The 12,352-nt window shown below is 34.1% G+C and overlaps 1 protein-coding gene across 1 annotated transcript in view; it reads left to right on the top strand.

The window, feature by feature from the left end:
• PHTF2 (putative homeodomain transcription factor 2) overlaps positions 1-12,352 on the top strand; it is a 99,460-nt gene that overhangs the window by 57,986 nt on the left and 29,122 nt on the right. Inside the window, exons 6-8 of the mRNA XM_081102152.1 lie at positions 1,984-2,149; positions 3,261-3,425; positions 11,550-11,736. Of these exons, the coding sequence (XP_080958278.1) occupies positions 1,984-2,149; positions 3,261-3,425; positions 11,550-11,736 (518 nt within the window). The remainder of the gene's footprint in view (positions 1-1,983; positions 2,150-3,260; positions 3,426-11,549; positions 11,737-12,352) is intronic.

The following is a 12,352-nucleotide window of genomic DNA, read 5'->3' as shown; positions in this document are numbered from 1 at the left end:
TGACATTACAGAAAATGGTCATAGGACTGAGACATAAATAACCAAGAAGTTATATCAAATCTGAAGTTCTTTAAGATGTTATTCTTTGTGCCTAAAATTCTGAAATTAAAATACTTTTAAGGAGTATTTACACCCCCCTCCTTTTTAAAGATAGTTAATAATAGCTAATAAAAGTACTGCTTATCGATGGTAGTTACACTTTTCAAAGTGTTTTACATATATTACCTCATTTGAAACCTATGTAGCTATATACTGTTTTTGTATAGAGGAATGAACAAGGCTCAAAAATGTTAAAACTGGATAAAGGACACATTAGAGTTCATATTAAAAACAACAAAAACTCTATATTTTTCCAAATTCCAGACTCTATTATAAAACAACTAGAGAACTTCAGTTAAATTCCAGGGTAATTCATAAAGATGATTGACATTTTTAAAAATTTAAGTTTTTTTCCTTTTCAAAGAATTTTACTACTAAGGGGAATATAAAGCTGAAATTTTGTTGTATGACACTTCTTAAACATCTTAAATGATAAAGTGGTGTTTTAAGCTTAAATCTTGGTATGCTAGGCTAGGATTCTTTCAGTTGCAGATGACGGAAACCAAATGCAAACTAGCTTTTGTAAAAAGTGTTTTTTGTCTTTACTGTTTATCATAAAAGTTTTCAGAAAAAAACCCAGGAAACTAGATAGACCTGTGCAAAACCCAGAGTGACCATATGTTCCAATTTGCTTGGGACTATCTAACTATCAAAGTTGACTTGTGTTGTCCTTACACTTTTATTAACAGCTCTCATCTCACTCTCAAAAGAGTCCTGATTTAGATGATAAGATACATAGTCACTTTAAACACCCATATGTACATCTCTTTGATTAAATAATTAACATTTTGGCATATTTACTTAATCTATTTTATCAAAGTAAATTATGTACATCATGGAATTTTACCCCTGAATGCATTAGTATGAACCTTTTCTAAATATTACACAATTACATTATAATTATTACACCTAACAAAATGAAGAGAAATCTAATACTCAAATTCTCCAATTGTCCCTAAAAAGAGTTAGGTATTCCTAGGCTCTTGACTCAAGTATTACTGGATCTAGAGGCTTAGATGATGTCTTCACTTTTTATGCAGTCCCCGATACTTCTCTTAAACTGGTCTCATTCTTAGGAAGGCTTTTTTTGAGTGATGGCTGAGGTTCCCCTGGCAATTTCTTATTTTCATAGTCCTAAGGGTTTTATCTAGGAGAAAGGCCTTCAAGCACCTCTGTTACTCCCTGTAAAAGATTCTGATTGGCCCTGCTTAAATCACATGCCCATCTTTTTATTAATTACTGTGCCCAAAGTTAAGATTGTGACAAAGCCTAGATTACAGGTCTATCCCTGAGGTAGAAGAAATAAGACCATTCGATTGACAGATAAAGGAAGCAAATTCTCAAAAGGTAAAGAGTTTATGTCTAGAAGGCTTAAGGGATGCTGAGCAAACAAAAACAAGATTTCTTCTTCATGTGGAAATGATTAGCAATAATGGGTGTTCAGTGGTTTCCCTGAAAAATATGTCCAAGTAAATATATGTTACTAATTTTGAGTAGATAGACCTCTATTGAAAAGAAGCTCTTTATGCCTTATCATAGACTTCTGTGTTTATTAAACAAAGAAATAAGTGCACTTGAGGTTAGTATGGCTCTATTGCCTCTCTGGGATTTTAACAGGAGTGGCATGAGATTCATATGCATCTAGTTTTCACTGTAGTTTTAAGGTGTGTATTTTAAAGACCATGTTGGGTGTTATCTTGTTCCAAGAGTTTATTACTGAACAGCAAGCTTGGTTAGTCAGTCTGAAAGAGCTTGTCCGGAGAAACATTTCAACTTATTTAAATTTAGAAAAATAATCTGGCAAGAAGCAATGTTAAAACAATTTTTAAAGATTTTAAAGAGTGACTATCAGATCTATAATGTGTTTTCTTTCTCTTTTTGTAGTTGCCGCAATAGTATTGTTCTGTTCCGCTTCCAGTCCACATAACATACCTCTGACAGAAGTGATTGGGCCGATATGGCTGATGCTGCTCCTGGGAACTGTGCACTGCCAGATTGTTTCCACAAGAACACCCAAGCCACCTCTGAGTACAGGGGGGAAAAGAAGAAGGTACTGCCTATTTAAAAATTATCTTTTTTGTATATTTCTATAATTTGAATCTATAATTATTCTTGGCTTCAATAAAATGCTGTCTTGTAAAGTTACTCTTTCAAATAAAGCAGTGAGCTTCAGAATCAGCTACCAAATACAATTTTGTTTTCTGTATTTTTGCTTCAAGGTCATTTTGAGACCACACACCTGCTTTGTTTTTATTTTCTTTCTTAACGCTAATTTCTAGGCACCTAATAACAATGTACGGAATATGTTAGTTGGAGTTGCTAATAACTCCCCCTGTTTAAAAAAGTTTGTACTTATAAGAGGCTTTGCCAAAAATAAGAACCAAGAAAAAATTTCAGCTAAATTTTATTTATTAAATGCTATTTGAGCCCTGGCTGGGCAGCTCAGTTGGTTAGAGCTTCATCCTATGTAATAAAGTTTGCAATTCCTGGTCAGGGCATGTGCAGGAGGCAACCAATTGATGTCTCTCTCTTTCTCTCTCTAAAAAATAAAATAATAAATCAATAAACATGTCCTCGGTGAGGTGAATGAATGAATGAATGAATATGTGCTATTTGAAACTATTTAATATTGCCCCTAGGTTAAGTAAACATAGCAAGTCTCACTGGCCACTTTGTGCAATGGAGTTCTGTTTGAAGGGTCTTTTGGAACAATTCCTCTTTTGAATATTGTTGCTAAGAGATTATGATATATGCAGATTGGAGGTGTTAAAATTTAAGCCCTTTTCATTTTGAAAAGATAAATAGATAATAGCACTGCTAGTCAGTTAGATTATAGTTCTTTTATTCAAATTTTCTTCCTCACCTGCAAATAAGTGGCATTCAAATGGGAAGAAATATTTTTGTAAATACCTATCTAATGTGACCTTACAACCTAATATTCACTGACTGGCAGTATAAGCAAAGAACAGTACCTTACCATTTATAGAAATTGGTCTTAAACATGTACTTTATGTTTGGGTTAACTTTCATCAAGTAAATTTGAATTTTATTGTACATTAAAATTCTTGTGTTTGTGTTTACAAACATTTTGAACATACTAGCGAGAAAATGGTTGTTAGAATTTTAAAGTTACTTTCCGTTCTTAATCTCTTCTAATGAAGGAAATTAAGAAAAGCAGCCCATTTGGAAGTACACAGAGAAGGAGATGGTTCTAGTACCACAGATAATTCACAGGAGGGAACAGTTCAGAGCCACTGTACAAGCACCTCATACAGCGTTGGCGCTGTCTTCAGAGATCTTTGGCATGCTGCTTTCTTTTTATCAGGGTTTGTATTTATTCAAGATTTTATATGGCATAGAGCACTGTCCCTTTTCTGGCACTTCAGTCTCAGGTAATGAATATTAATGACTTTACATATGACAGGCCTATTACAGATTTTGTTTTGATCAATTATAATGCTATAGATAATGAAAAATGGAGACCATAAAGTTTGTTTTGGGATATAGGTAAATATTTCTAAATGATTGTACACCATAAAGTATATTTAGTTGGGTTTCTAAATTTTAATTTCTTTTGTGATTTCTCAGGTCCTACTTCTATTAAATTGGTTCTTTTTATTAGTACTATAGGTCAAATTAGCTTTACTAAGTATGTCATGAGAACTGCATGATATTTTAAATTTAATCCCTGCCTCGGTTATCTAAAATTGTCTGATATAAAACATGTAGGCATTTGTATTTGAAAGAATAAGTTATATACTATAGGATGAAATTCTATTTTTGTATATTGGGTTTTTGTATAGTTTGTACCACAATGAATGTTTACCAAATAAGGAAATGTGATTATAGCAAATTTCAAAAGTAAATTAAAACTAATTCAATGTTGTATAATTATTTTGAATAATTAATTCAAAACACTTAAGGGTTATAGTACTAGTGCACATATACACATAATAAATTTGAAAGCTATGATCAAAATAGTATAACTGATAAAAGTTGCTAAATTAATAAATCAAGAAAAGAGATACTACAAATAACTAATTTGGTCACTTTTGTTAACTCCTCTACTAATACTGTTTCATCAATATGTGATTGTGCTCTTATGATAAAGTTTATCATGCATTACATAATAAAGGAATTATATCCTGGGCATATTTTCATTGATTATAATTTTGGGGAAAATTCTCCAAAATTTTAATAGTTTGCAATAACATTGTGTAAAGTTGCTTCTTCCAGAGAAGATACAGGTTCAGTTTGTTTTTTAACTTACATTGATTGGATTCTATCTGTATCTCTCTTAGTCTGTTTTTATTTATTTATTTTTAAGTAAATAGCTCTCTTTTCTAACAGTAGGATGTAATGGTTTTATCACTGCAAAGCCAGTTTCTTAAACATTTCTCAATAACTTTTAATAAGCAATTATAAAAAAGCATATGGATATGTTTTCCTTTTGGGGAATCATTTAGTTGTTTTGGTTGTCCAGAGCTGATATTTTATAACTTAGTATTCAGAATCCCCCTAATGTAGTAGGTTGGTGCCTTTGGAATTCTGTGTTTCTCAAATTAGATTCAGACTTCAGTTTCCTTCCTTTGGGATTGTAGCATAACCTTGACTGCCTATTGGTACAATAATGACTAAATCCCTTTGGGTTTATTCTCTGTAATCATGGCAACTATAATCTACATGTTTTTAAAGATGCACTGTTTTTTAACTAACTCATTCTGGGACTCGTTTGCCAGCTTATGAATAAGACTGTTTTAAATATTAAGTACAAGAAGATCTTAAGAAAAATGTTAATTTCAGAAGTTCTAATCTTGAGTTTTCAAATCTTGATGTTTTGTTCTTTCAGTCTTTAATAAGAAAGGCTTTAAACTGAAATATCAGCTTGGGACTTAAAATTGTTTCTGGTGATAAAAAATTGAAAAACTGGATACTTCCATTAAGGTGTCTGAATTAACATAATGGATGGGAAAATAAATGCATAACCACACAAGGATTTAAACTTTGTGTATAGTATCTTGTTGGTTTTCTAGATGTTAGAATGAAATCTGCAATTCTTACATCCTGTATTTATAAGATGGAAAGGCCCTACTTATCATCTCTGAGTACATTTCTTCTCAAGATAAAACAATTCTTTTTAAAGCAAAGCATACATAGTATTTCTCATAAAAAAAAAATTAGGAATTATTATAAAAGAACTCTATGACCCTAAGAAAACAATGCTAAAGAGAGTATCAATTTTAAAAGATGTAGAAATCAACCATATTTTCTAAGGGTTTAGTACTATAATTTCACTGTACTATAGTGTTAAATTAGCATAATTATAATTTCTACTCAAAATACTGAACAGAAAGAATTACATCTAGGTTATAAATCTCTGCAGTATAATGCCTGTTTCAGAATTCAGATAGATCCTAAGTTTTCTTTCATGTCTAAGATTCACAATATTATTACAAGCAGACAGTGAAAAGAAATTATGCTTTTTTGGGGGCAATTTTATTTTTTTCTTTATTGATTAAGGTATTACATATGTGTCCTTATCGCCCCATTGTCGCCTCACCCCCCACTCATGCCCTCACCCCCCTGGTGTCTCTGTCCATTGGCTAGGCTTATATGCATGCATACAAGTCCTTTGGTTGATCTCTCCCCCTTACCCTCACCTTCCCCTACCTCCCCTCTGAGGTTTGATGGTCTGATCAATTCTTCTCTGTCTCTGGATCTGTTTTTGTTCATCAGTTTATGTTGTTCATTGTGTTCTATAAATGAGTGAGATCATGTGATATTTATTTTTCTCTGACTGACTTATTTCACTTACCATAATGTTCTCCAGTTCCATCCATGCTGTTGCAAATGGTAAGAATTCCTTCTTTTTTACCACAGCATAGTATTCCATTGTGTAGATGTACCACAGGTTTTTAATCCACTCAACTGATGGGCACTTAGGCTGTTTCCAAATCTTAGCTATGGTAAATTGTGCCGCTATGAACATAGGGGTGCATATATCCTTTCTGATTGGTGTTTCTAGTTTCTTGGGATATATTCCTAGCAGTGGGATCACTGGGTCAAATGGGAGTTCCATTTTTAGTTTTTTGAGTAAACTCCATACTGTTCTCCACAGTGACTGCACCAGTCTGCATTCCCACCAGCAGTGCAGGAGGGTTCCTTTTTCTCCGCATCCTCACCAGCACTTTTCATTTGTCGATTTGTTGATGATAGCCGTTTTGACAGGTGTGAGATGGTACCTCATTGTTGTTTTGATTTGCATCTCTTTTTTTCTTTTTTTTTAATATATTTTATTGATTTTTTACAGAGAGGAAGGGAGAGAGATAGAGAGTTAGAAACATCGATGAGAGAGAAACATCGATCAGCCGCCTCCTGCACATCTCCTACTGGGGATGTGCCCGCAACCCAAGTACATGCCCTTGACCGGAATCGAACCTAGGACCTTTCAGTCCGCAGGCCGATGCTCTATCCACCGAGCCAAACCGGTTTCGGCGATTTGCATCTCTTTGATGATTAGTGACATCGAGCATGTTTTCATATGTCTCTCGGCTTTCTGTATGTCCTTTTTCGAAAAGTGTCTATTTAAGTCCTTTGCCATTTTTTGATAGGATTGTTTATCTTCCTTTTATTTTTTTATTTTTATTTTTTAAAATATATTTTATTGATTTTTCACAGAGAGGAAGTGAGAGAGATAGAAAGTTAGAAACATCAATGAGAGAGAAACATCGATCAGCTGCCTCCTGCACATCTCCCACTGGGGATGTGCCCGCAACCCAGGTACATGCCCTTGACCGGAATCGAACCTGGGACCTTTCAGTCCGCAGGCCGACGCTCTATCCACTGAGCCAAACCGGTTTCGGCTATCTTCCTTTTATTAAGTTGTATGAGTTCCCTGGAGATTAAACCCTTATCTGTAATAGCATTGGCAAATATGTTCTCCCATGCAGTGGGCTTTCTTGTTGTTTTGTTGATGGTTACTTTTGCTGTGTAGAAGCTTTTTATTTTGATGAAGTCCCATTTGTTTATTTTCTCCTTAGTTTCCATTGCCCAAGGAGCTTTATCAGTAAAGATATTGCTATGACATGTGTCTGATATTTTGCTGCCTATGGAGTCTTCTAAGATGTTTATGGTTTCTCATCTTATATTTAAGTCCTTTAACTATTTTGAGTTTGTTTTTGTGTATGGTGTAAGTTGGTGATCTAGCTTCATTTTTTTGCATGTATCTGACCACATTTCCCAGCACCATGTATTGTAGAGACTCCAGTGTACGCTCTCTCCTCCTTTGTCAAATATTAATTGAGCATAATGGCTTGGGTCTATTTCTGGGTTCTCTGTTCTGTGCCACTGGTCTCTATGTCTGTTCTTGTGCCAGTACCACAAGAGCCAGTTTTGAGAACCATGGCTTTGTAATATAGCTTGATATCTGGTATTGTGATCCCTCCAACTTTGTTCTTCTTTCTCAGGATTGCTGTGGCTATTAGGGGTCTTTTTTTTTTTTTATTCCAGATGAATTTTTGGAGAGTTTGTTCTAGGTCTGTGAAATATGCTGTTGGTATTTTAATGGGTATTGTATTGAATCTATAAATTGCTTTGGGTAGTATGGACATTTTAATGATGTTGATTCTACCAATCCATGAACATGGTATATTCTTCCATTTATTTATGTCTTCCTCTATCTATTTTTTCTATATCCTGTAGGTTTCTGAGTAAAGGTCTTTTACCTGGTTAGTTAAGTTTATTCCTAGGTATCTTAATTTTTTTGGTGCAATGGTAAATAGGATTTTTTTTTTAGTTTCTCTTTCTGTGAGTTCATTATTGGTGTATAAAAAAGCCATAGATTTCTGGGTGTTAATTTTGTATCTTGCTACATTGCTGAATTCATTTATTAAGTCTAGTAGTTTGTGATGGAGTCTTTGGGGTTTTCTATGTCATCTGTGAATAATGACAGTTTTACTTCTTCTTTTCCAATTTGGATGCTTTTTATTTCTTCTTCTTGTCTGATCACTATGGCTAGCACTTCCAGTACTATATCGAACAGGAGAGGTGACAGTAGGCATCCCTGTCTTGTTCCTGTTCTTAGGGGAAATGGTTTTAGTTTTTGCCCATTGAGTATGATGTTGGCTGCAGGTTTGTCATATAAGGCTTTTATTATGTTGAGGTATGATCCCTCTATTCCCATTTTGCTTAGAGTTTTTATCAAGAAAGGGTGTTGGATTTTGTCAAATGCTTTTTCTGCATCGATTGATATGATTATGTGATTTTGTTTCAATTTGTTTATGTGATGTATCACATTTATTGATTTGCAGATATTGTACCATCCTTGCATCCCCAGAATAAATCCCACTTGGTCATGGTGTATGATCTTTCTAATACAGTACTGGATCCAATTTGCTAGAATTTTGTTGAGAATTTTAGCATCTATGTTCATCAAGGATATTGGCCAGTAGTTCTCTTTCTTTGTGGTATCTTTATCTGGTATTGGGATTAGGGTAATGCTGGCTTCATAGAAAGAGCTTGGAATTGTGCCTTCCTCTTCAATTTTTTGGAATAGTCTGAGGAGGATATTTTTTAGCTCTTCATTGAATGCTTGGTAGAACTCCCCTGTGAAGTCGTCCGGACCAGGGCTTTTGTTTGCTGGAAGATTTTTTATTACTACTTCAATTTCTTTGGTAGTTATTGGCCTATTCAGTTTTTTTAAAATTCTTCCTGATTGAGTTTTGGAAGCTTGTGTTTTTCTAAGAATATGTCCATTTCATCTAGGTTGTCCAGTTTGTTGGAATAGAGTTGTTCATAGGCTTTTTTTCCTAATCCTTTGTAGTATTTACATTTTTTATTTTCTTTGTCATTTCAGCTTGGTTTGGAACTTACCTGCATTTAGTTCATGAGAAACCTCAGGTAGCTACCATAGTTTAGTAACTTAGTGTTCATGTCTCTGATAGTGTTACTCAGACTTTGAGGAGATAGTGGGGTGAGAAACAACCCAGAGAAGATTAGGAGGATGCAGAGATAAGGAAAGGAGGAAGTGGGAGATTGCTGAGAGGTGTCAGTCATATGGCATGGATGCAATTGGTACTCTTTCCCTTGGCATAATACAGTTTTTACCCTGTCCTGGTAAGGCAGGAATAATACAGTCTTTACCCTGTCTGGTAAGGAAGGAATCATCCTTCAAAGTCTTTTCACTGGGCTCTTAACTTTTGCCCTCTCGAGTTCTGGTTCACTCTGCACATTTTCAACCATTTTTTCTACTTTGACTACTGGCCTCCAAACCTATGTTTTAAACTGCCTACTGATCTTAGAAGGGCACTGTAGGTCTACCATTTCCATCTTTCTTCCCAATTAAATTTCTCCTCTTGCATATCCTGTCTGATTAATGGTTCTACCAACTTTCCAGTTTTCCTTTACCACCTTTTCCCTCTCCCTTTCCAGCCCAGTGTCATTTCCATGAACTTTCATAAATACCGTTTCAGAAAACTCCTTTTCTATCTTTGAGTTCTCACATTTTCAAGATATCAAGTAACTTTACCTCCCTTGGTCTTTTTCCACATCTCCATGTTCAAAAAAAAGGTAAAGGGAGCAATTGATAACTGTTTCTATCACTTTCTTCCCCAGGCAGGGAAGGTCACAAGTTTACACTGCACCTTTTATTTTCTCTTTTTGCCCCTTTCCTCTCCACTAGAGTCCATTTTCCTCCCTCCCTCTGCCACTCTTAAATGGTCTTTGTCCTGTGGTTCATTCCCTTGGCCTTTTCATGTCTCTTAGGATCATGTAGAAAGAGAATGGTCAGAAGACTGGACTTATGAGTCTTGGCAACTCTGTAGAAATGTGTTCTGAATGACTAGAAAGCATCAGAGTGCCCTGACTGGTGTGCCTCAGATGGTCGGAACATTATCCAGTACACTGAAAGGTCGTGGATTCAGTTCATGGTCAGGGCACATACTCAGGTTGCAGATTCAGTTCCCGGTCGGGATCTCACACATTGATGTTTCTGTCTCCCCCTGTCCCTCTCCCTCTCCTTTCCTCTAAAAAGCAATTTTTAAAAAAGGAGGTTGGGGAGAAAGCCTTGGAGCTCTGTAGAGCACGTAAGAAGTATGGTCTGTCTATCCCTTTTAGTAATCTGGCAGGAGAAGATCAGGAAGGAAAGGGACTTGTTTGTATAAGACAGAAACTTTCTAGGCTTTGATGAGTGTGTTAACAAGAAATCCTAACAGGAAGTTTCCCAAAGAGTGTAGTTGGAGGTAATATGGAGAATTAAATTAGCCTCATAATTAGAAAGTCTATAATCTAGTGCTATGTTTGCCTCTTAAATAAATCATTTAGACCTTCTTATACTTCTGATTCCTTATTTCCAAATTTACCATTTCAAACAGGGGAGTTCTAATAAAATTGAGTAACTATAGTGTTAAAAATAACTTTTTTGGTACATTAAAAAAAACTTTTGTTGACCCACATGAAGGCAATATACTAGTTTCTTTCTTGCAAAATTGATACTCTGGAGAAAATTCAAAGGGGTTTATTTAAATATAATTAAATATAATTACTTTTAATAATGTTCTATGATTAATCTGCACTGAATACATTCTAATTTTATGTCGGACTTACATTATATTTCTACTAACCATTACCTTTGGATAGCCATTATTTCACCCACTAGAGACTCGGAAGAGGACTCTTCAAGCATTTGCCTATTAATCAAAAATGTCTTGTTTATTATTTTCTATGTCGTATCTTATGTACTGAGAAAAATTTAATTCCTATAAATGAAGAACCTCAATTGTAGCTACACGATTACTGATATTTTTTCAGAGTATTTCAGTGGGTGAAAGAGGTTACTTCTTTATTTTCTTCGTGTTCTTTATTTCTACTTCTTCCATTATTTAGAACCTCATATAAAGTTTTTCCTTTTTTCATATATATTTATGTAACAAAGGTTCTATGTCTCCATTGTATATTAAAATAAATTTATCTGAGATATTTAAGTATATATACTAATGGTAAAGTATTTTGGTAAATGAGAATGTTAAAACTAATTTAAACCACTAACTGCAACTTAACCTGATAATTACTGATATATTTCTTAAAAATAAAACTTTAAGAACATATTATTAATCATAATAAAATGGGCAAAATTTTTATCCTAGATTTTGCTCAAAGACCAAGTAATTTTGACCAAGAATTGTTTGATAAGCTAAGACATGTCTCTTAGAATTGCTGTATTTGTAAGATCTCAGAACCTATAAAATAAGCTGAACTATGACATTGATTTACATTTTTATTTTATATGATGGATACTATATTTCTAAATTATTTGTTGTAAAAATGAAGTGGCCATTAAAATTCTGAGAAGTAACTACTGGATTTTATTATTAACAGATCATAATCTCTATCAGTAACTCATCCAAAATAAGGTAAGTCCATTTAACATGCTTCTGAATTTTTTTTTTTTTTAGATCAAAGAAAACAAAGAATTCAATTGATAAATCAACTGAGACTGACAATGGCTATGTATCCCTTGATGGGAAAAAGACTGTTAAAAGCAGTGAAGGTGGAGTACAAAGCCATGAACCTCAATGTGAAACTATTCAATCAGAAGAGACAACCTGGAACAAAGGAACAACGAGGAACATTCCCAGTAAAGTAAGTGTGGGGTTTTGTGTGTGTGTGTGTGTGTGTGTGTGTGTGTGTTTATTAAGGTATTACAAATGTAATACCTCATCCCCCCCCATTAACTCCCAACCGCCTGTTGTCCATGTCCATTGGTGTAAGTGTGGTTTTTAAAAAATTGTTTGTGTGGTTTTACATTAACTAATGGGAAGTAACTTAGACATAGTGGTTTTTCTTGAACTATATTTTTTATCCCGAATTTATTCTCTGAACCTTTACAAATCACACTGATGAAGCTGAAAACCTAATAAAGTAATATGAATAAACTTTACTGTCAATATAATTAGTGCCTTCTTGAATTGATTAATGACTCAAATTTTTTCAAAATGTTAAAGCACTTTAATAATTTCATAGTTGGTGCTTATTAAACCTTACCTTTTCTTGCCCCATGTCCATGTGTATAAGAATTTCTTTTAAATTGGACATTAAATTATTCTAGAAACAAAACTAGAAACCTGATTTTCCATTCATGTTTTCCATAAGAAAATATTACCTTGTTTTTCCTACCTTTATTACCTTTGGTGCCAGCACATTTGTTTTGTTGTTAGCTATAAAAAAATTCTTATTGAGCACATATTTGTTAACAGTT

The sequence above is a fragment of the Myotis nattereri genome, assembly GCF_964212035.1.
Source record: "Myotis nattereri genome assembly, chromosome: 11".
In the NCBI taxonomy this organism is placed as follows: Eukaryota; Metazoa; Chordata; class Mammalia; order Chiroptera; family Vespertilionidae; genus Myotis; species Myotis nattereri.
The sequence above is the reverse complement of the archived record's forward strand: the minus strand, read 5'-3'. Positions and strand labels throughout refer to the sequence as shown.